Genomic DNA, 24,449 nt, shown 5'->3' on the forward strand with positions numbered 1-24,449 from the left:
AGAACTGGATTGAAATACCTTAAATTTGAGTCAGAAAATTTCATGGATTTTAGGTTTGTCATAGTCTGTTGCTTAGCATGTGAGTGAATTTCAGATGGCTTTTTCTTAGAAGTTCAGCAATTATATTTATGAACTTATTTATAGTCTTCCTTATTTTTTTCAGACTTCAGAGTCAACAAACAGATAAACAAGATCTCAGTGATGTTCACAAACCAGAGAAACTAAGGTATGAGGATCTTGAAGAACACATTTCTACTCTTGAAGGTAGGTTTTAGTGCATTTTGCACAGTTTGTTTAACACCTTAGGGCTTAACAGTTACAGGATAACCGTCTTCATAGTTTTAAGACTGTAGTTGGAGAGAAAAATTTCTGACTGATTTTTGAATTAGGGAAAACCAATGTCTCAGATGATGGGGTATTAAATTTCTTCATTCTTGCATCTTTAGGTAAGTGTATATAGTAATAAGCAGATATTAAATTGAGCGGGTTCTGAAATTTGTGACATAAATTTGTTCAGAAATCTTGCATAACCTTGTTCTGATTACTGCTGAAGGTCTGACGGTTGCTTTGGAATGTTTTAAAATGGTGTAGAATTTTTTTTAAACAGAAAAGTGTATTAGTATGTGAACTAAATTGAGGCTTTATTATATTTGCTGCACAAATTAGAACCAGGTTATAAGTCTAAAGATAGGTTTCTGTAGCTGTTGCATGCAGTCTTGATTTTTCCTTCAGTAACTGAGGCTTAAGTAGCAGTATGAATTAGAAGTTGCTTTAGGTTGCATGTAAATGTGGAAAGAAGGAACTCTTGCAGTTATGCTGTTAATTAATCAGCATCTCTGAGTAGTTTTGGAACATGTGGTTCAGTTACTGAACCTAAATTTTGTCCTAACTTTTTTTTTTTTTTCTCTAAAGTCAGTATTTCATTTATTTGCATTTCTTCTCTCTTGATTGCAGGCTATAAAATGTTTCCTTCTCTCTGTATGCTGCAGGGTCAGTTTTCAAAAATCTTTGATGTAACTAAGATAGTGTAGAAAGAAGAGGGTAATCAAACTTGATGTTCTTCATAGCCATTTATATATAGAGTGAGAAACAGAAGCACAGTTACAGGCCTTATTTAGTTTTGAGTGGCATCCTAAGGTTGAACCTTAGCAGCCTTATCTTCCGTGAAACTGGGGGTTTAAAGTAAATTAAATTGTCAATGAGGAAGATGTGAACAGCCAGCTAACCCTCCCTATTTCCACATTTCCTGAGGTCTGTAAAGTCCTGAGGCTTGGTGGAAATGTGGCATTGTGTGGTGTAACTAAACTCGTAGTTGGTGAAGAGACTGTGGTTGTTGTCTGGGAGAGTTAGGGGTATGTTCTTTGCAACCAGTGGTTCTATCTGGTGTGAATGTTTTCTTGGGTCCCAGAGTGGCTTATTCTTTGGATTGTGGTTAGGTCATATGGAATATGGAGTGGAGCCCTTGCTCACTCTCCTGACCCTGTGAGAATATGGCTTTCAGTATTTTAAAAGCAAGCAACCAAAAAAGATGTTTGTTTAAATAGCAGATGTGCTGATAGTGTTTAGTGATAACTGGCAGAAGATAATGCCTCATCTGTGCATTTCTCTGTGATGCTTTACTCGTTACTCAGCTGGTTTTATTTCTCTCATGTATTTCTTTTATAAGCTTTAAATGCATTATTTGAATGTGAACCAAGCCTGTAGCCACTAATGGCTTCAACTCATCTTACATTTTAATTAGACTTATATTTATTTGTTAAATTTTGTATGGGAGACTTTTGGGAATACATTACATATTTCACTTTTATTTTATTACATATGACAACAAACTGGCATTTTCTTGGCAATTAGGGCTGGGTAGATGCTGTGCCCAAGTAAGGTACTAATGAATCATTTGGTGATGTGTGGTGGTCAATAATTTTAAGAGTTCACATATACTGATGATTTCTCAATCAACAGTGCATTAGCTGGGTGAGCCTGCATCAAAAGACAGTCTTAGTATGTAGGAGGAAATCAGATTGGCTGAAAAGGGGAGGAGGTGGCTCAGGAAAAATTGCAGGGAGAGGTGGGTAAGAAAGTAAAAACTAAGAAGTAAATACAGAAAAAGATATAGTGAAGGATGAAGTTGGTAACAGTAAAAAAAATCAGTGACTTAAAGGAGATAGCAGAAAATATGGAAATCTTTTAGTCCTACTCTGAGTGAATTCTAGAAAGAAAATATCAGCAGATTATCTTGGCAGCAACTGTTTCTGGGTGATGTGCTTGTCGTAAGGGAATAATGCATCTCTTGCTGTCCACCCTTAAAAAGAGAGTGAAAGTGTACAGAGTTCCTTTTTTCTCCTTTGCAGAGTAGTTAATTTAAGATATTTTTCACCAGTAATGGTTCTGGTTTGGGTTTCTTTGTTTGTTTATGTTGTTAGCAGTCATTTTGAAGTTAGAAGTAATATTTAACTGGTACAAGTTTATTAAAGGATTTTTTTTTTAAATTTAAATACACCTGATGCTTATTGGTGCCTCATATGGAAATAATGTTGATAGCTTTATAATTAAGAGAGAGCAACAAAACAGAATAGATTTTCTTTTGAGTGTGATAGCCCTTTATTTTGGTCTTATAAAACACCCCATATAGAATATAGAATTTATTTTCTTGCGTGGAGCTGGTAGAAACTGATAACATTCTCCTAACTTAGAATGACAGCTTGAAGAAATTTTCTGGTGTGCTTTCATCTATAGTTCCTTTAAAAGAATTTTAATTTAAAGAAATTTAAACCGTTCAGAGAGAGAGAGGCTGATCAGTTTGGTTGACTTGGGTTTTTTAATGTAAAATATTTCAGTTTTATTATTATGTGGAAAAGAAAAAAGGCATTGCTAGTATATAAAGGATGAAAATTGATGTTTTCTAAAGCTTTACCCGAAACCTGAAGAGATACATAGAGTATCTGTGCTATGTTACACAAAGTTCTTGGGAGAGTAGTCCTGTGTGTTTCAGGTTGGCTATCTAGAGATAATGGCCACATCTTTTTTTAACTCTTTTTTTCTGTCTCACATCAAATGAGATAAAAGCAGCCTGCATATTTGCAAATCAGTAATTTAAAAGCAGTTGAATATCACAGCAATGATCAAAGAGGAAGGACAGTAATTGTGTTTTTGTGAATTCAGAGCCAGCCTTGCACAGGGAAAATATAGTATAATGGAGAATATCTGAGTTAGCAGCATCCATCCTGTGCATGGAAGAAGGCAAGGACCCCATTAAAGAGTGTGCAACCAAATAGTTAAAGATTATTTTTATATGCATAAAAACAGTGAGCTGAACTTGGATATCCAATTTTTCTGTTGTATCTTGATTATGTAAAGAAATGAAAACATCTTGGGTTTCTGTTGTATATTTCTACAGTTTTGGCTTTATAAACAAATGTGTTCCAATAGCTAATTTCAAAACTAACAATTCTGTAATTAAGGAAGCAAGTACAGCCTATGATAATTCTTAATTCTCAGGGAGATGATCAAGTTGAAGGGAAAAAGCTCAATTAGTGCTGATATTTTTGTGTTCTAATCTAGCCATTCCCACACTCTCTGTCCATTGCTGTGCTCCACTTTTGCAATTACAATATAATGAAGCCATTGTTCAAATTTCTTCTCCAGATCAGGGGGACATACCAGAGGAGTGTGAAAGTGATGTCTTGCATCCATCTGGGGACACTGTCGATGGAAACTGTGTCACAGCCCCTGTGCCAGCAACAGCCGCTTCTCTGCAGGACTTGAGTGAGTTCTCAGCTCAGACACAAAAGAAAGTACCCTTTTAAAATGTCAAATGTGTAACACAGAAAGCCAAATATTTAAGAGTCTGTAGGTATGTAGGCTGGTGTGATTTAAAAATTTTCAAGAAAGTGCCATTTCTGTAATAAAGAGAAAGGAGTGTTTTCCTTTGCTTTTTTGTATGGGGATGAGTTTTTTCATCCTGGTTTTAGTTAAATTTGCTTTTAATTTAAACATTCTTGCCACCCATCCCCACTCCAACACCCACCTCCGAAATGATTCAGCCTCTTGTGAGATGATTATTTTTTCTTTAGGATAATTATTAAATATAATTTCTGCTCTTGATAGGAATAGGAGACATTAAATGTTGTGAAGTATTTTATGTACTATTTGTCTGGATTTTTAAAAATTTTTTCTTGACTATGTTGGTGAACTGTATTATCACAATGCAGTTTTAATTCTTTGGATAGATGAGAATAATATATATAGTCAGCATATGCTGCCTTTCTAATTATTCTAGATGGAAACATTATGGTTCTTTTTATTTACAGAAGGGCTTTCTAGCTTCTTGTGATTCCCAGGCCTTAGTTTGCCCATCTCATTGCTATCTAATGCTGTTCTTTGTACACAGCTTTTTAAATACATTGGTCATATCAGCTGCATGTCCTGCAATAATTTTCCAAGGGGTTTTAAATACTTTGCTTTATAAATATAAAGAATTATATCCAACCACATTGTAGAGGGGGAAAGAATAAAGTAACATGGCCTTTAAACAGGGATAATAAAAGTTTGTTTAATAAGAACAGCCATGACAGGAATGAGAAGTGCACAGATCTGTCAAATCTCTGGCCTGTACTTTGGCTCTACTCGTTAACTCTTGGTGGGTCATTTATTAGACTAAAAAATGTTTGGAGGTGGGAAAACACATGACCCCATACCCAAGAGTAAGTCTGGTGTATGTGCAAACAATATATGCAGTTGTTTTTCATTTGCTGTTAACGTTATACAGGAGCCTGGGACTGATTTGTATGCTCTTGTAGTGATCACTGAACTACATAAATCAAACTACAGATGTTGAAATAATTTTTCACAGCGGTGCTGGATCAAAGGCACATTGAAGAACAGAACAGAGAAGTTGAGAAAAACTTAGAAGAAGAAAGGAAAGCAGGAGAAGAAAGGAAAGCGAAAGAACAGGAAGCTTTGGAAAGCGAGCAAAAAGAAATGGAAAAACTTAACGAAGAGACGGTAATTTAATTTCTCACAGTAATGCAGCTTTGTAGTGACTTGCATTTTAGGATTGCTATATATGTTACTTGGTTAAAATTAGATTTTTATTCTGTGAAGTGAAAGTAGTAGAGGCTAAGTTATTTTATGTACTTGTCTGATTAAGCAGAGTCTCACTAGAGTGTCTCCTTATGCAAAGTGACTTTTTCACTGCAAACAGATGCCTTTCCTTCCCTGCCTCATGTAACTGGAAGCTACAGTTTTATGGCCACTGTCACCATGCTGTTGGAACAAGCTGAACATTTGCTGTCTCTGTGGTGTGGCCACTGCAGGTGGGGACACCACCAGAATATGTTCATGTCCATCTGTCAGGACTTCCAGGGTACTCTGGGAAGCAGAGGGTATAAGGAGACCTTGAGTTTGCTTAAATCCCTTTGAGCTTAAACACTTAGTGTTTAATGTTCTGGATTTTTAGGTCCTGTTTAATACTGTTTAGACTGGTGTGTTTTACTGAGTTTAATGTGAAATTCTGCATGTATTGCAGGTAGTAAGGTATAAATGTATTTTTCTAATCAGTATTTATTTTTTTGTCTTAAAGTATAACCAAGACTTGATGAAAACAGATGAAGAAATAGAAGATAAAGAGGGAGTAAAATCTGAGCATAGTAACACTGCTGCTGAAAATAATGTAAAGGATCCTCCTTCCAATCCATTAGAAAAATACATGAGATTAATTCAGCAGAGCAGAGAGCAGGAACTGGCAAACAAGGTGATTCTTCTCAAAACACAGTCCCAAAAATATTATTGACCAAATTTGTGTCTTGCTAAGCATGCTTAGAATGAAAACAATATTCACATTTGATTTTTTCTTCATTTATAAACTTTATGTAACAACCTGCAGAGCAGAGTGTTTGGGTTTGTATTGGAAAAGTGTGATGATCTAAAAGAAAAAACATGGAAAGCTTGCTGGTATCCTCTGGTTGCTGGTATCCTCTGGGTGAGGGGTTTGTTAGTTTGTTTAAGGTACTAGGACAGTATTTAAAAGTCCTCAATTTTTAGCTTAAACTGCGTTTAAATATAGTCTGAACCTACACATGTCAGGTTGTGTTCCTCTAACAAATTTATTCTGGCAAAATGGAAAATCAGACGTTAAAGAAGAGGTATGGGTGGACATTACTTCAGTGAAGGAATGCAGGATGCTTTTGTTCAGACATGATCCCGATCTAAATTTCCAGTTTTACTATTCTAGATCCAGTGTAGCATTTGTAGAAATAGGGTTGGTCCTTCAGAAGATTTTTATTTTCAGTTATGAGCCTTAAAAATCCAGTTGCTATTATTAGATCACTTAGACCTGACTGGTTAGAGAAAGTGTATTTTCCTCTTGGTTACCAGGATTCAAAAAAAGAAGAAATAAGAGAAGGGTCACCTTCAGAAGGACTTCTGTCTACTGAAAATGATGTCAGGTAAGGCTCATGTATTAATCACTTCTCCTACTCCATATTAACAAATAATAATAACTGTAATATATAGTTGTAACAGATTTAGTATGAATTATGTTAAGAGACACCTGCCTCCTTAGAAATCAAAATAAATTATTAATCAAAAGCAATTGTGTCAGAAAAATTCAGGATCCTTCCAATTCTTGTATATGCAAGTTAAGCGCGGTGTGTAACTCACATCTGAGAGCTGCACTTGATCATCTGTTTCAGTAGTTGTGGCACTCACAATTTTTTATCTGCAATTGAGCAGCATCCAACTTCCTTCACAGAGAGCTGGAGTTTGAGGGATTGTTCTTGGGTGATGTCACCCTGGGTTTGTCTGTGCTGCACCTCGCCCATAGTCTATTCCTAGCTTTGACTTTTCAGTGGCATTGTGGACTTTTAAGATGCTCTATTCAGAGATTTTGTCTGCCTGCACTGAGTCACAACAACCCAGGCATTTCCTCTGGATCTCTCTAGGCATTGATAAATACAGATGTGTGTTTTAGTTGCTTGCCAGAGAAAAACCAAACAATCCTCCTCTAAATTATTCCAAGATGTAGAATTGAAAATAAGCAAAAAAATACGGAGCAGTTAGAAAAAAAACCCCATACAGGTTCACTATAACCATAGTTATGATTCACTATTGTCTGTGCTGTTAAACAGACCCTACCCTGCTGCTCCTGAATTGGCACCAGTTGTGTTGATTTCACTTAGTGAGCACTACAGAAGACAGTTCTGCTTTTTGAGGTATAGGTGATGGCTTTCAGTTCATGAAGGCCCAAATCCTCCTGCTTTTGGCTTGGTTTTATTGTCAGCAGGTCACTGAAACAGCAGTCTCTTAACTTCTGTTTTAAAATGACTATTAAGATTTAAGGTAAACTACACTGGACTCATACCACTTTATTTTCTTCCCTCCTATAATCAATACAGTCTTGCAGACATTTCTCACGGAGACGTGGATGAAAGCTTCTGGTGAACAATAGCTGCTGATTTTTAAATTTTTATTGTTATTATGAGAGATATTTTTAAAGTAGTTTTGTGCCTTCTAATAAATGTTAGTCACCAACACTGCAGGCTGTGTAATTATAAATTAATAAAGTGGATTTTGATCTGTTTCATCACTTCAGTCATTCATTTCAAACAGGGAGTCCTGATGTGCTACTAATCCAGGAGGAAGCCCTTGGGTGGGGTGAGAGAAAGAACAAAGCAGGGAACAGAAACTGATCAGTATGTTTGGGTAGATTTGTGTTGGCACTGAATTCCTCTAAACTTTGTAAATTTTGCCAACCCCCGTCCCCCAATGTTTCAAAGTGTGGATGAAAGGAAGAAAAAATTCCCTCATCATCACCTGCTTTTAAAGGTGTCCCGTGGAGGCACTTGGCTCACACAGCTTCAGAGTACTGAGTGTGGCAGACCCAAAATAAGGCGTCCCTTCTGCTGCACGGCAGGGGCAGGAGTCACTTTCAAAAGCAGCCCCTCTCATGTATCACCTTGTTTGGTATTAACCAGCCCAGAATGGAGAGATTAAAATAAAAGAGTTAAATGCTATTTAACTCGTCTTTATTTAAGCTTTGTATTTTGTAGGTAGATTATAGGCAAGATCATTAAACTTTATTTACAGTATAAAATACAGTAGTTTTTATCAATGAAGTAATTTTGGGTGGCAGCATATATTACAACTTGCACTGCATTTGAGGCTGCTCATCTTGAACTAACTACAAGAACATGAAGCCAAGTTTGACAGAATTTAGGGGCAAGAAACCAAAGCTCTGTCTTGAATTTGCTGGATGTTTAAACACAATGTACCAAAACTGTGACAGATACAAACTTTGCTTTTTGAAATGAAGCTAAAATGTGATGTGGTGGTTACTCTGATTTTGCATGCTGCTTAATTTGGTGTTGCAGCCACTCTGGCCTTTACAGAATTTCTGAGTGACTGCTCCAGTCGGATGTGGGGAAGGGGTAGTGCTTGTTGCATTATGCTGGCCTGGAACAACTACCACTACTGCATGCTGCACACAACTGCTGCTGCAGCTGCACCTGCAGAGCAGCCCTGCCCCATGCAGGAGGGCAGGGAGCTCTGGAACAGAACGTGTTTCACCTCAGATAGACATAAAGCCTAGAGAAGCACTGCCATGGAGTAGCTGTAGGTCTGGGTTCAAATAAGCATACACAAGTGTTGTCTATTATCTACAAATATTTATTTTAACACTTGGATGTAACTACAGGAAGCCCTTGGCACTGATAGAAAATATTGATTCACTGTTAGGTTACAAAAATTTATACATAGCAAAATTTAATGCTCTTTACATAAAAATATTAGACTACTTAAACAAAACTTCAGAAACTCCCAGTAATAGCTACACTGAATTAGAAAAGAATTAGGCTTTAAGACACTGCCTCCATTATTACCCTTATGCAAACACTGGGCTAGAACATCACCTGCATTGCTGTAGAAATGTCTCCTTCATGCAACAGGTAAGAACATACACTAGGCTATTTTGTCATATTTGCTCTACATCAATCAACTTTGCCCCTTTTTTGAAACTGTCAAATTAGACTTCAATAGTTAACAAAAGAAATTATATTTGAAGTTAATACCCCCCCAAAAATGCCTTTTCTCTTAATACTGATTTGAAGGAATTTGTGCTTCCTTTGATGTATATTCAACAAACAGTCAAAACTACCAAACCACATGTCAGCTTAGCAGGGGTATGACTTGAATGTTTAATTTTTTCAAATGAATGATGTATTTTTACTTTTCCCCCCCAACATTTATATATATATATATTTATATATCATATAGAACAAACACCAAATATACCATCACTAATACTCAAGATATCACTGAATGCTTCTGAAAAAAAACATTAATTAGAAGGCAGACTTCTATGGGAAATGACTTTAAAATGGCACCAGTTTGTTTGTTGGTTTTTTTTTTTTTCTGAACACCACGTTTTCTTAGTGTGCTAATTAATTTGTAAAAAGGAAAACACATAAGCACTGACTATAAATTTGCTAAGCACCAAGATAGAGAAAGGTGGACATCCTGTATTATTTTTATGGCTGCAAATTTTATTGTTTGTGTAAAACTCTGCAAACTTTCTCATCCGCTCATTTGGAATTGTCAGATTAGTGTCATTTTAATAAGGTAACACTTTCACTTACTTAAAATGTAGGATAATGGTCTCCTGCCACTATATAAATGCTACAACATTTATAGAAAATAAATATTAAGGCAAAGCTGACATTTATTTTCAAAGAAGGGGATCATTATCCAGATCCAGGGATCTACATTCCATTAAATAGTTAATAAAAAGATTAGAACTTGGGAGATCTGCTCGACCCTCAGGTGAGCACAGGGATGTGACGTGTGGCACAGGAGCAGAGCTGCTCCCATGGCCCAGGAGTGGGGCACTCCCAAACACCCCCCTGCACCACCTGGGAGCTGCTGCAGCTGTGCCATCACACACACACAGGAGCTCCTCTCAGAAATCCCAGCTGGACACGGGTTCCTTTGGGAGGAGCTCAGTCACACACCCTGCACGTGCCCGAGCTCTGCACAGATCTACTGCCTGCCCGGCTGGGGCAGCCGCCACCAGGGTTTGGTGCAGGGCGTCATGCTCTAGAACAAGTCAAATATTAAATACCAAGTCTCAAAGAAGAATAATTTGGTCACTTTTTGTAAAGTGTTGCCTTTTAAAATGCCTGGAATAAACCCTCCATTCTCTTTTAGAAAGGATGGAAGATTACCAATGGGACAATTTCCCTAAAAAAGTTTTCCAGGAGCTGGAATGTGAAGCTTTTACACTTCTCTCTAATTTTGTTTGCTAGACACACATCTGTACTGCAGAGCAGCTATTTGCTGATTTGTCAGAGCTACAGAACTCTTCTGCTGAATTATTGTGGCAAACATTTATGTGTAAGAATTGAGTTGCTCTTTTGACCGAGACTGGATATCCTGAAGCTCCTGCTCTTCTTTTGCTTTGATATCTTGGTAGGCCTGCATTTTGCTTGCATCCTTTAAGTAGGCCCAGTTAGAAGACAGTATCATGAGGAAGTGGATCTGGAAGAGAAGGGTGAGCATGATGGCGAGTGAGCATGTCAAGAGGCAAAGCAAGCTGCTAGTCAGATTAATAGACGCTCTTTAAAATAACGACCAAAAAAATAGTTATTCTACGTTAATAAGCATTCTGTTATTAAAACAAGCACAGAGGCTATTTTTCAAAGATCTCTAGAATTTGGCATGCTAATAATTCAGTTTGTTATTCACAATTTAGAGAAAGTTAGTACAACAATATTAAAATGAGCTACAGAGTTGTACGGGTCAACTAAAATGCAGAATGGGGGGAAGCAGGAGAACAGTTTTGTACGTGGCAATATACGGAATCTGTAAACTACGAGGTGCTCAGAAGAACTGCTCTCTAAGGTCGTGGTGTTTATGCATATCCAAGCCCAGAGCCCAGCAGGTCTTTTCCCCCAACAAGCAGATGAGAATTCCACCCTCCCCCTGGAAGAAAACCTGAAACTGTGAACCGTTTTATTTACGTGAACAAGGCTACATTAACACATCGAAAAATTAAACATCAAAACATGAGTCCAAAACTAAGCAAAAGCATGCAATGTCTGGGTTAAGAAGTCTTAATCCTGTATTTTTATAGCTACGTTTTAAACTTCCATTGTCCAACTTCAGGTGAAGAGTTGTATATAGCAAACGGTTCTCTTTTTAAAATTATTATGTGTTTGTTTTTCTAGTTTGTGCATTCGTCTCTTGCCAACTTCTTTTGCCCACACTTCATGCAAAAACATCTACATCTGAAAACATTGATTCACTTCTCCTTCGTTCTTCCCCCCAACACTGTGAAAAGGTCCCTGTGATCTATGCATGGTTTTGCTTCCTGTGCAGTCATACTTACATTTTTGAGATCTGGCTACTGAGAAATCAGTTACTAAAGTGCAGCCATACAAGAGCAGAAGCTATTTATAGGCTGTTTCCTACTAGTTCAGGGTCCAGAAGAAAAAATGTGATTGTTTTACGCAGAGCTACGACAAGGATTTATTTTTTTAGATTAAGAGTATCATTTGGCGTGCACTTAAGGGTAAGAGAAAATAATTGATTTCATCATCCATGGAATCATTTGGAAACACAAGCAAATTAATTCATAATACCTGGGCTTCTGACCTCTGCCAACACAGACTGGCACTACTTAGTTATTCCTTTTCTTTCACACCATCTGTATTTTGCATGCTTAGGGGCATTTGTATTTGGTGTTCATGGCGAAGAATAAATTAATGCATCTGACCCTGAACTGTTCCAGTATTTGTTTGAGATGACTGTCAGAAATCAAGTGGAGACCTGAAATTAAAACATCCCCTTTTCAGAAGGATGCTTTATAAACACCCCTACAGTAACTGAATCCTCTCAACATGAAAAAATAGCCAGATCTCATCCACATCATAGTTCATATACAAGAAGTCATTTCATTAATTTGATAAGCTAAACGATGCTTACTGAAGCTATTTACAATTACTGTAACAAAATCCAAAAAGCTAGACTTTTAGTCTAGGGTGTCAGTGGTATTTCAAGCTACGCAATGCAGCTTTTTACTGGGCTTATACAATTTAGAATTTAGTGCAGCAATCTTCCCGACTCTTAAACTTCAAAACAGCATAGTTATATGTAGTAGCCATCATGTAGATCAGCTGGTGGAAGAGAACAAAATACAGGAGAGTAAGATACAACAAGGAGACGGCTCAAGCCCACTTGGGCAACTCTCGATACTTTTACAACAGATGTTACTCTGATCTCCTTCCAGGGTGAAGATGCAAATAAATAACCTGCCATTTCTCTGGGGAGGATAACCCGGTGCAAGTGCTAAGGCCATGTTGTCAGCCAGTTGTGAGTGTTACACCAGGGCTTGGCTGGCACAAGGTTAGAAGCTGGCCACTAGAGGAAGCGTTAGACAGGAACGAGTCATCCCCGCCGCTACCTGGAACGGGCACTGCAGGGCTGGACCAGTCAATCTGCCTGGCTCCAGGCAAAGGAAACCAAGAGGTTATAAGCAGCTGATCAAATAAACTACAAAATGAAAATAAATAGTGGAAATAAAAGCAGAAATAGTGGATAGAAGTAGGATTTTGAAAGGACATGCAAATCATTTTTTCCTAAGTATGGGGGAGGCGGGTTAAGGTGACTTCCTAAAGCAAAAGTTGGGGACCTGCTGACTTGTGAGGACCAAACCATAGCAGCAAATAATGGTGATTACAGCTCACCCCCCCTCATGTCTAGTATCACTACCTTTAATATATACAAAATTTAATCTTAAAGCATTTTAAGCCTAAAATGAACATTTTTAATTATAAAACAACAAAAAATACTACCCACCAATGCTATGACAGTGGCACCAGCTCCAGCACAAGCCACAATGAACAGGTGATAGGACATGTAGAACTAGAGAAAAAACATGTTAAAAACATTGAAGTAATTCATTAGGAAATGCATAATAAAATGCTTTTCAAGTGTTCTAGAGAATAAGGATAATAAAACCATCTTTGTAACATGGTAGCAAAGCTTTAGAAAATAAAAATCTGAAAATAATTTTTTTTTTTTTGATGATGTAACAATTTTTTCATTGTTACAGTTAAAGCAATCTCTTTATACTAGTAGCATGAGTTCTCTCCAAAAACTTTAATCAAGTATTTATTACATGGTGCCCAGGTGACTTGTAGGCAAAAGCTGCACACAGGTTACATTTCTGTACCTCATTCGTGTTGCAGATGTTCTCTAAAATTGGGCCACAGGCTTTGCCAGGTACAGCATTCCAAGGGATAATACCTGAAATACCACAGAAAAGAAACCACTAATTTTAGCAATCAACACATGCTGTCTGTTCCTCTCATCTTTTTCACCCACTTGCCAGTTGTGTTCCCATTCTGGGCGTCCCTGCGTTGACCGGAACAGCTTGGAGCTGGCAGCAGGAATTCAAACAACCCTCTCAGGTTATGCTTTCTCCTCACACTGAGGGCTGCTGCTAAGGCATGTTCTCAGATGTGGTTTTCCCATCTGGCAGCCAAACAGTTGGTTGGGTTTTTGCACTTTGGGTCCAGTTGCACTCTCTGCCTACTCCCTCAGCACAGAAGAGAGAATCTGCATCTCAGAGGTACTTGGCACCTTTCAGGGTAGCACTTACTAGATGAGGCTCTACTTGAACAAGAAACTACTGTGGAAGGGTGTGAGTACAGAGCTAGAGGGAAGAATGACAGGATTTTTTTCTGATTTAGTTCCAATAGGTAAAAAGCATCAAGTGAACACTGCTACAAGAAAGTTCAGTCTGCTGCACCTCATATACTCCCAATTACTTTTCTTATATGATTTCAAAGTCTGAAAAGTCAACAGAATCTAGCAGATTTAAAATAACATAAACTTTTAGGCCTGTAACAAATGTAAAGCTTAAGCAAAACCTATTTGAATTAAGAGAAATCCAGTTTGTTTTCCCATATAACTTTGCATTTCAACCCAGCTGGTTGGAATTAGCAATTCTATACGTGGGAGGTCATTGCAATTATCTCAGGATGGGCATGGCTTTCAAAAAGATTTTATAGGATTTTCTTCCAAGTCAGCTTCTCTGCAACTGCTGCTTACAATTCCAGCCTTTTAGCTACTGCTTCCACCCAAAAATGTGAGAAAAGTTCAGTGACACGTTGTCTGTTCGGGAGCTGCTGTCTCCCATCACGCACTGAAACCCAAATGGTTTTACTGATCAGGGACCAACACAACCCTATACAGCACTAATGCAGCTGCAAAACAACCAAGAGAAGCAGGAAGGTGGAGGAGCACATCTCCCTTCACTCCTAGGCTTTGCTGCTGAAGAAAATGTCTTCCCAGCCTCTTGCTGTGAGCTGCTAAAATAGAATGTGTATGTTTAACTGATTTGAAGACTTGCTTTTAAAATTAGTGCATCTTTTCTTCCACTGCACTTACCTGGACAGGAGAGCAAAGCCAAGCTTTCTTACTTTTTCGACTTTGAATCCATTTTCTCAGCTTTGAATGACTTAGTCCAAAGAAAGAAACATTCCTAGAAAATGCTAGCTAGAATGAAGCCAAAAGTAATGGTGACAGAAGATCTGCACAAGGGAAGCTGAAAAGATTAACTTCAGGAAAAACTCACCATTAAGAAATGAAAAGCCTGACCTTATTTTAAGTTATTGTCCCAGCTCCCTCAGATTTCTGCGTGTCATCAGAAAGTGGTATTAATTCATTATTAGTTATGGCAGACTTTTAATTGCAGGTTTTTGTTTGTTTAACTGAAAGTAATTGTAAGAGCAACATGCAGACATTTACTTCATCTTCAAATATAAAACAGCTTTCTGAAAGAACAGAATATATGCATATGGGTTCAAAACCCACAATCTGGTTATCTATTTCTCAGCACTGTGTCCAAGCAGTTTATTTTGAGGCTGATCTATTTTCAAACCTATTATTACAGTATTGGAAACCGGTACAAAATCATTTCAGATAAGTGACTTGTCAGTTCAGTTAAATTGATTGCATCTGGAAAGAGATCAGTGTAATGTGAATTAATTAGAAAAGTAATAGCACATTCAGAGATAGAAGATGCTTCTGCATTTGATTCATCTGAAAAGGCTGAGACAAAACTACTGAAGACAGAGCGGGGAGGATGCATAAAGGATTTAATCAGGATTAAAACGAGTACCGTATTGCCTGATGTCCACGCAGATCTGGTCCCCTGGAACTGTCACATTGGTCTGAAAAGATTTGATGACTTCACAAGTTGACCAGATGTTATAGAACATAAAGACAGGCACAGCAGAGAAGCCGAAGACCCCGAGCCAGGCCACTCCAAGCACATAGGTGAGGAAAACAAACTGGGCAGAGAAAACACAAATATGTAGTGTTTATTCTTTGAAAAGACTACTTAAATTTTCCTTAAAAATGCTTCAAAGTAATCTTAAGCATACTTTCAGAATTCAAGTGAGAAAGCATTTGATTTTCAAGCACACAAAATCAGTATTCTCATTGCTTACAAATACTTTGGTAGTTTAAGTGCTACAGAGAAAGTAATTCAGACATTTCCTTTTTCATCAGCCTGCTTGAGTAAACAGATTGCCCTCATGTGAAAGAGCAGCCCATTGATTTCTCAAGATTCTCAGCTAAGCAGGGATGCTGGTTGTAGGCTAAAACCAATAAATTCCAACAAAAATCAATTTAAGGGGTTTTTTTAAAATTAACTGTAACATACTAGCATTTCTATACAACTTGCAATCAAAACCATGCAGTGAATCAATGCTCACAGAGCTTCCTCACACTCCCTGATGTATTGAAATCAATTTGGAATGTAACATTTGAAAATACCTATTTTTGCAAACATACCATGACCGTTAAGAGCAGATCAGAAGGATTCAATTGGTCTAATACTCACTGCCAAGCAGAAAATGAATTACTTCACCTTAGAAAATCAGGGATTTATCAACTAAAATTTGCTGGTTTGGGTTTGCTCTTTAAAAAAACCCCACTACATTACATGCATTTTCTTTGGTTAGATTAAAAGATGTGGCACTGATTGCTTTGCAAATCTCCAGCTTCCTCCTCCCACTAAGCCCCTTCCCTTTTGCCTCCTCTTCAAAGTGTCATGCTGAAACAGTAGCTCTGGCATCAGTTCCTAGCTCCCTCCTCCTGGTGAGACCAGGATTTGGATCCCATTTGGAAGGTGGGGGAATGCTGTTACATCTCCTGGGCTCTCTGTTCCCTGTGGCTGTTCTCTCAGCTGTAGGTGGGCTGGAAAGGCTTCACTTTCAGTAAAGCACTGGTGCCCTACTATCTTAAAATTTGTGTGCCAGAGGACAGCAGCAAGGAGGGGAGAGGCTCTCAGGGAGGAGCATTCTCAACCTGACCCCAAACCAAGGGACTGAACTAATGCTGCAGTGGTGGAAGTTTGCATCCCCACAGGCTTTTTCCAGAATAACCCTACAAGTATTTGAGCAACAGCTGAACATCTGGTTAGGTTTCAGTCAAGGGAGGTGATGTGTGGGGAGGTGGAAGTTCTTGCAAAACTGTGGCCCATAAAACCCCAGACTTTAATTTACAGACAACTCAAGTGGAATGCCCTATTTCATATTAGACAGCACCACACACCAGACCTGTATGTTTTGTGTGAGAATTGAATATCCTCTCTTTGGATTTTGGGAAGGACCAAGTGGTCCAGGTTAAAGGATTTCTGTAGATACACTACAAATAAAACATGAGTTTGCATATGTGTATGTGGAAGTGTGCATGAGAGGAAGTGCACAAAGCCTTTAAATCCTAAAATAGCCAGGAAAAAATACACTCACTCTCACATTTAATGTGATAACTGTGGGAAATGGCTATTCTGTATTACCAGAGCCAACACAAATTAGGGAAGATGGAAGTCTGTCTTCTGTAGCAAACCCTTATGCAAGATGGGACTGCCTTTCAGGACTTTGCTCAGTAATGCAATGAAAGAAGTAGAGGAGCTCTTGATCAAAATGGCTAAAGGTCACTGTATGTCCAAATGCCTGTTGCCTGTACTCAGCTGCAGTCACTAGTCTGTTAAACATTTTATCTCCTGACAAACCTTGTTCTAGCCCTAAGGTTTTACACAGCAGCAGACAGGCACTTTTCCTGTCACCACCAAACATTAATGCAGCTTATCAGAGCTCCAAGCCATTCCTCAGCTGGTAAATTCTCTCCTTCATTGTATGGACAAATATGGACAAACACGAAAACATGTTTTTCTGCCCTATTTCCATGTGTCACACTGCTAATTGTATAAGCAGCTGACAATCATGTGCCTGCCACTACTCAACTGCACAAGCAATTGTCTGCACTGATGAGATGCACGGATGTGTCTGTTTCTACTTTATTTTGGATCTTTTGAAAAGATCCAAAAGATCACTGCTTTAGATCTAAATTTGCTCCTTGGTGAAGACCATACTTGATAGAAAAAAAAAAAGAGCAAATAGCTGCTTAACTGGAAAATTATCAGATGCCTTATTTTTATTAGCTCTTGAAAAATTCAGTAAGTACCCAACAACACAGTGGAAAATTGCTAACTCTCATGAAAATAAACATGCATCTCTTTTGTATTTAACCAGCTGAAAGTACACATTTTTTAAGTTCAGGATATAGACTGTATATTAAAATGCAACAATCACATCAAAAGCCTCTTCTCTTTTCACCCACACTTTCCCGTGGGCGATCTGTCATACTGCTTAGCTTCCTCCATAACTACGAGCTTTGAATTCAGATTTTCAGTAATAGCTTTGAAATCTCTCAGAAACATAGTTATGGCTGTTCTTGTAGAGTGTGCCCTTGGGGACAACGTGGGTGAGAATCTGAAGTTTTATTTTTAGTTAAACTTTGCTTACAATTTTGTTCTAACACAGAAGTATGCTGAAGAGAACATGGCTGGTAACTTCGGGGCTTTGCGAAAAAGCCTCGCTATTCTATCTGTCTGCCTTTTGCCATCTGCAAATCAATACTTGATTCAAGTGCAAAGATGTTGTGAAGCTTCATTCATTCATTACTGTTTGTTGAAGGATCCAGACACTCAAGCACAATTGACTATGGAAGTCAGAGCCATTACAGTTTGATATTTAAATAGCTCTGCAAACCACAGCCATTTTACAGTCTGCCTTTAAGCATCACTCAAGCGTTCCATGTTTAAAAGTATGAATTTGATTTTGGCTCACATTAAGTGTTTTAAAATTAGCAGTCTCCTCAGTTCACTTTAGACCAGTGGGTTCAGCTTTATGACAGGGGAGGCCATGGCAGCCCCCACCCAGCCTATCTGCAGCACTTTGATTTAACCAAGCACTCTTGAAGTTCAGAGAAGAACCAAGACATGGACTGACCCTGATCACCCACAAGGAGTTAAACAAAAAAGGCAACAAAATTCTGCTATTCAAAACCCAGGAGTCAACAGGTTTTAGCCAGCAAAGACTGATGTTCCCACTGCTGACCCCACTCACCATTCCACTGATGCAGCGGCCACAGGCTGTTGTTTTGAACTCTCCATGCAGCTCCTTCACAGCACTTGTTGTATAAAAACCTTCCGCCAAAAGGATTATGCCATATAAGAAGAAAAATGATGCAATGCCATAAATTACATACTGCATTAGCTGTATTCTAAAATGGAAAAGAAAGAAATTATATAATTAGATTTCAGTCCTATAAAAACAAAGTTAGTCCTCTCAAATTATAATAAATGAGAGACAACTCCTAGAAACAAAGTTCAAGGCTCCTTAGCATTTTAAGCAAGTAGACTGCAGGAAAACACTGTTACAACTGTGCCCCTTCCCAGGTAAGCAATCCTGATGTGCATTACTCCTGCACCCACCTGAGCATCTCCTGTTGGTGCTGCAGTCCTTACACTGACTGGTGTTAGACACCATGTTAAAGCTGCAATTTCACACCTCCACTATGGAGGTTTTCCTTTTTCCTCTTACTGCTCCTGACACCTAACTTGGGAACGGCTGACAGGCACAATGCAGGGCTTTGAAGTGGCAAAGCCTGGAGCTGCACCCCTGACTGAACTACCAGGCCCTGTGGTCATTCCTTTGGCTTAGGGAAAGGAAGCAGACCCTGAAATTCACCATTTCCACCTGTGAAATCTGATTAACTTAAGTCTGCAAAAATGTCTGAATTCAGCAATATTTGTCTGATACAAAACTCAGCAAACATGCAGTCATTTCTCATGAGGCTGCTCTGCAGCCTGGAAGGGCAATTCCAAGTGAGCTGGTAGTTTCAGTGCTTTAAGTCACAGCACTGCTGAGTGCCTCAAAATGTTAATTTATTTTTTTTCTAAACGGAAGAGTTATTTAGGAAATGCTTCCGTTTTAGGTACTTTGGAACCACTCAGAGGAAGATCATCTCAGGGCACATGGTATAAGCACTTCCCTCAGATGTTATTTGAGAAAGTTCTTGATTTTTTAAAAATCTACCATCTGCAATGACACTCTTAACAGTATTTTTCCTTTAGCTAGAATAGGTAGATGAAAAGAATAATCTCTAAATATTATCAATCAGATTCTGTATCCAAAACTAATTATTTTGGAAGACCAGAATTCCAGATCTTCCATACAACATTTCTGGTCCTCAAAAGTCATATTTTGTTACTAGCATGATTTCCATGGAACTTCCTAAAATGAATTTGATTGTTGGGATGGTTATTTTGATGAAGTTGTATACAGAACCAAGAGGTTAATTTTATACATCCACACTACCAGTTTTCTGAGGATAAATGCTCCAGGTTTTTTTTTCTGATTCTTGCCACTCTCCACCAAGTAGCTGCTGGCATAGATCTCCAAAGAGCATCTGAATGTTTTAGCTTAAAGAAAATTGATGACTACCATTTATATAGTTAAATGTTACTCTTGTATCAAAATAGGACATTGCTCATTTAAAATTTTATGTGGGAAGTGTTATCTTTGTTTTCCAAACTGATTAAAAATAACTGGATAAATCTGTTGCATCTATGCTGTGAAGAACAAAAAAATTAACTCAGGATTTGAGAGAGTATAGAAGAAATCATTTCACCATCATTAATAGTCCAGGAGAGACCCAATGCATGCTACCAGAAATTAGTAATAGGAAAACTGGTTTAAAAAGTCTATTCCAAAGGGTGTGTTACTAATGTATTTTTCTCTCCCTTGGCTCCACAGAGCCAAGCCCTGAGCTGCTTTGGTAAGAATTACGCATTTCCCCAGCTGCTGGAGCTGACATGACAAGAAACATTGTCAACAACTCTCCAAAACATAAAACTTGCTGCCTGTGACTGCTGCTTTTGCAATTTCTTCTAATTTGCTCAAATGGAGACTGATGCAAGCACAGGGTGTTTCGTTACCCAGTTACTGAAGAACAGCTGCTTATATTTTCTGACTAAATTTTGTGTCTAACTGCAGGGCCCTGGTGGCTCATGCCGTGGAGCTGGGGACACACTGCCAGCCACAGCCAGGGACTGAGTGTGGGCAGTGCTGGAAGGGGGAACCCCAGTGGGGAGCAGTCCCAGAGCAGGTGAGGGTACAGAGGGTCCTGTGGACAGAGGAAGCCCTGAAATGGTGCTGTGGGACCAGCACCAGTGCTCAGAGGGCATGCAGCAAACTGGCAGGTCTATGCCTGCAAGCATATACAAGGAGTCAATGACAACAGAAATTAAAAAGAAAGTAAGAATTAAGTGTGCTGCATAGGGCCCTGATACCAGAGTCTTCAAATATCACCTGTCAGGCTTGCTGCCTGTGCTGTATGTGCCATGCCCCCCATGCTCATCACAGGGGCTCCTCAGCACAGCCACACATGGCCAGGCTGGCTGCTGGACATGGGACCCAAGGCAGCTCTCCAGGCCTTCCTCTGACCTCACAGAGAAGCCTTCGGAACATAGATGACCCAAATATTTCACCTGTGCTTATATTCAAAGGCTACATTTGTAGATCTCTCCAGTTTTTTCTCTCTTTTTTCTCATACATCAGTTCAGCTTCTCCTGAAGAGGGATGGTCAGAACCATGCTTGTTATCCCTGACATACCTTCCTACTGTATGTCATCAACAAAAACTAAATCTACTCTTAAAACAAAAGTGTTACCCCTGGTTCTGTTACAACAGGCCTTGCTACCAGTCACTCTTCAGCTCTCCTGTAGGTCCCTTTAGGTTTTGGAAGGCTGCTCTAGTGTCTCCCCAGAGCTTTCTCTTCTCCAGGCTAAACAGCCCCAGTTCTCAGCCTGTCTTCACAGAAGAGGTGCTCCAGCCCTCTGATCGTCTTGGTGGCCTCCTTTGGAGCCACTCCAACAGGTCCATGTCTTTCCTATGTTGAGCACTCCAGGTGGAGTCTCACCAGCACAGAGAGGCAGGAACACCTCCCTCACCCTGCTGGTCACACTGCTTTGGATGCAGCCCAGGATATAACTGGCTTCCTGGGCTGCGAGTGCACATTTCCAACTCCTGTTCCATTTTTCATCCAACAGCACCGCCAAGTCCTTCTAGGCAGGGCTGCTCTCAATCCCTTCATCTGTCAGCATGTATTGATACTGAGCATTGCCCTGACCCAGGTGCAGCACCTTGCACTTGCTGCTGGTGAACAGCATGAGGTTCACACAGTCCCACTCCTCCGGGCTTTCAAGGTCCCTCTGGGTAGCATCCTTCCTTCCAGGTAAGCAAACTGCACCACTCAGCTTGGGTGTCATCTGCAAAGCAGCTGGGGGTGCACTCAATTCCACTGCCTGTGATACTGATGAAGATATTAAATAGTGCTGGTCCCAGTATAAGCAGGTGTACTGGGACACACATTTGGCTCTTTTATGTGAACACCAAAAAGTGTAAATGACTGAGCGCCGTTACAAAAACAAGCAACCTAATACTCAGGGATGGAGACTGAGGTTTGAATCCATCTCTACTCATTTAGCATGAGGGTGTTATGATGAATAGTGGGAATGGGAGGCATACTTACACTTCACTCAGCAAAGCATGGTCACTGGCAGTCGTGGAGAAGTGCTGCTCCAGGATAGACACGGTTCCTGTGAGTGCCACGTGGCCGCAGCCACAAAACAAAGCTACCCCAGAGAAGCAGAGAATGGTTGCCACGAGTGAAGCATATGGCACTCCTCCTAGGCACTTAATGCAACATTCAAAGCAACCTAAGCAGAAGAGAGAAAGCAAAAGAAATGTCATGAGCAAAAAGCAAATTATGAGGAAAAGAATATTCGTCCTCCACTTGGTAGAAGCCAGAGGGAATAAAAGGCCCAGGCATTGACATGCTAAGCAAAAAATCTATAGGTGGTACAAGACAGCATCACCCTCTAAAGCAGTGACCTACAGATCTGTTCATATGGACTCAAAGCCCAGAAAGTGGGCTGAGTGCTCCTGTCTTTACAGGATCAAGAGGAGATCGATGAGACAGCCTATGAAATGGAAAAAGCAAAAAAATCACTGTCTAAAGTGATCCATTGCAATTCAGCTGCTCATCCAGAGCTCACCATGTTTCAGCTTTACTAATGGCAGCTATGCTGGCAATACTCTGGGAGCTAGACAGGCAACTGCTTAAGACAATGAAGCCTTTTGGAAAAGTAGGAGGTGCTTTGCACTTCCATTAGAAGATGAATACATTTAGGTCCACAAAACTTAACTACCCCACACTTCCCAGTACTCCCAAGTTACTTTTTTATATAAATCCACATGAGGTTATAGGGATACAGATACTTTTACAACAGAAAAATTGAATGGGGTCCAAAGAGTAACAATTTTTGTCAAGGGCAGCTGTATGAAGCTGTATTACATAGACAATCCATTTCCAGCTTTTTATAGGATACACTGGATTTACAGTGATCCCTGAATACAGTTTGCAGCATCATGATCAACTGGAATGCATTGTTTAACTGGTCTGAGTTAACAAAACACCCCCCCAGAGCTGCTATTTGTATGAACACTGTAATAAGGAGGTTGCAGCTGAATTGCCAGGTTCCTTCCAACTGCGTGGCCTGAAACCCCATCTGCTTACAAAGCTGGGAAATGTAAATCGGAAACAAACACAGCTTTTAACTGCGCTATAATGGTAATGGCAATCCATACCAATTCATTACTTCAGGGTGATGGCATTAAGCTGTCCCCATTAATGTGCATTTCATACAACTGCAAAGAACACAAGCCATTAAGACAACGCTTAATGGAGCGACCAGCGTTGCAGGACAGCCACTGCTGCTATGGCAAGGCACTACATGGACAAAGCATTTGAAGGCAAGAGACAGCTGGCAAATGAGGACATCACATCTTCCCACCCAAGAAATTCCTCGCAAAGATCAGCAAGTCTCCAGCCACCACATGAGGCAAGTTTATTTTTATCCCCCTCCCTTTCCCAGTAATGAATGAGTTGCAGAGCAGGCACTGGGGAATAATATGCATCCGATAACTGAAAGATTTCCCATTTCATAAGTGAGAAACTCTTGTTTTAGAGAGTCACTAGCAAATGCCCTAGTCAGACTTAAGCAGCTATCACCATCAAAATTACTTCACTAACTGCAGACAAGATTTGATTGTATAGAAACAAGGCTGAGAAGGTTTTATAGTCTAGTCCACAGCTGGAGTCCACTCAGTAGAAACTATCTTAATGACAAAAATACTGCCAAATGAACAAACACTGCAGCTCGGCAGTGATGGGCCAAACAAAATCTAAATGCACGCTATCAGAGGAAATCATCTCTGGGTTTCATTTTATCACAGAGGTCCAGAACTGAGTTCAGACAACAAACCTTGCAGAGCAATTCTCTGCTTTGGGGAATCTGCCTGAGATCAGCTCACACGCAAGAGCAGCCACAAACGTGTGCCTGGCTCTCCTCCGCAACATCTGCTCCCAGGTCAGGTCCAAACTCCCAGAGTTAATCCAAGGAATGCATGCACCTGGTGCAGGATTAGCCATGAAAAATTATCCAAAAGTAACCATGCTCTGACCCAGCAGACAACACACTTGTGGTCACAACCCAGAACAGAACAAACCACCATTCGAGCCACATTCCTAAAGCAGGAGAATCAACACCTGATCATTGCTTAGTGTGGAGAGGTTGATCTCTTAAATAGTGCTGATCCCACAGACTGCTTTAGAGAAGGATCCTATCAAAGACAGAAAATAAAAACAGCTGGAAGCAAAACCAAGAGACTGACAAGATCCAAAAGAAAAGCTGTTGGTTTCAGAAAATGGGAGCAGCCTGACAAAGGTAAAAACAGGTGTAGGCCCAGAATTGATGTTTAATACCCCATACTGCCAAGCCATCTTTCCAGGCCACTGGCAGGACGTTTGCCCTGAGGAGTTCGTTGGATCCCTTACCCAAACACAGGACAGTATCTGCCACTAATCCACAGGCCCTCAAACACAAGGCAACAGTGGCAGACCCCCTCTCAGCAACTGGCAGCTACACAGATTGTCTTTGTGGCCATACTCTTTGTCTTCCTCTGCCGTCCAAGTAAAAA

The 24,449-nt window shown here is 39.6% G+C and overlaps 2 protein-coding genes across 7 annotated transcripts in view; one reads left to right on the forward strand and one right to left on the reverse strand.

The window, feature by feature from the left end:
- OFD1 (OFD1 centriole and centriolar satellite protein) overlaps positions 1-7,576 on the forward strand; it is a 30,444-nt gene extending 22,868 nt beyond the window's left edge. For both annotated transcript variants that reach the window (XM_041416505.1, XM_041416504.1), the window contains exons 18-23: positions 164-264; positions 3,643-3,762; positions 4,850-5,001; positions 5,579-5,749; positions 6,373-6,443; positions 7,392-7,576. In XM_041416505.1, the coding sequence (XP_041272439.1) occupies positions 164-264; positions 3,643-3,762; positions 4,850-5,001; positions 5,579-5,749; positions 6,373-6,443; positions 7,392-7,437 (661 nt within the window). In that variant the 3' untranslated portion in view covers positions 7,438-7,576. The remainder of the gene's footprint in view (positions 1-163; positions 265-3,642; positions 3,763-4,849; positions 5,002-5,578; positions 5,750-6,372; positions 6,444-7,391) is intronic.
- Positions 7,577-8,004: 428 nt separating this feature from the next.
- The window catches only part of GPM6B (glycoprotein M6B), a 105,415-nt gene continuing 88,970 nt past the window's right edge, over positions 8,005-24,449 (reverse strand). For 4 of the 5 annotated variants that reach the window (XM_041416464.1, XM_041416462.1, XM_041416463.1 and 1 more), the window contains 6 exons: positions 21,940-22,126; positions 18,471-18,627; positions 15,176-15,347; positions 13,223-13,296; positions 12,847-12,912; positions 8,005-12,164 (listed from right to left, as the gene is read on the reverse strand). In XM_041416464.1, coding sequence (XP_041272398.1) covers positions 12,084-12,164; positions 12,847-12,912; positions 13,223-13,296; positions 15,176-15,347; positions 18,471-18,627; positions 21,940-22,126 — 737 coding nt within the window. In that variant the 3' untranslated portion in view covers positions 8,005-12,083. The remainder of the gene's footprint in view (positions 12,165-12,846; positions 12,913-13,222; positions 13,297-15,175; positions 15,348-18,470; positions 18,628-21,939; positions 22,127-24,449) is intronic. The other variant, XM_041416465.1, reaches the window with a different exon arrangement.

Source organism: Onychostruthus taczanowskii, unplaced genomic scaffold, assembly GCF_017590055.1.
Source record: "Onychostruthus taczanowskii isolate IOZ18803 unplaced genomic scaffold, ASM1759005v1 scaffold52, whole genome shotgun sequence".
NCBI lineage: Eukaryota > Metazoa > Chordata > Aves > Passeriformes > Passeridae > Onychostruthus > Onychostruthus taczanowskii.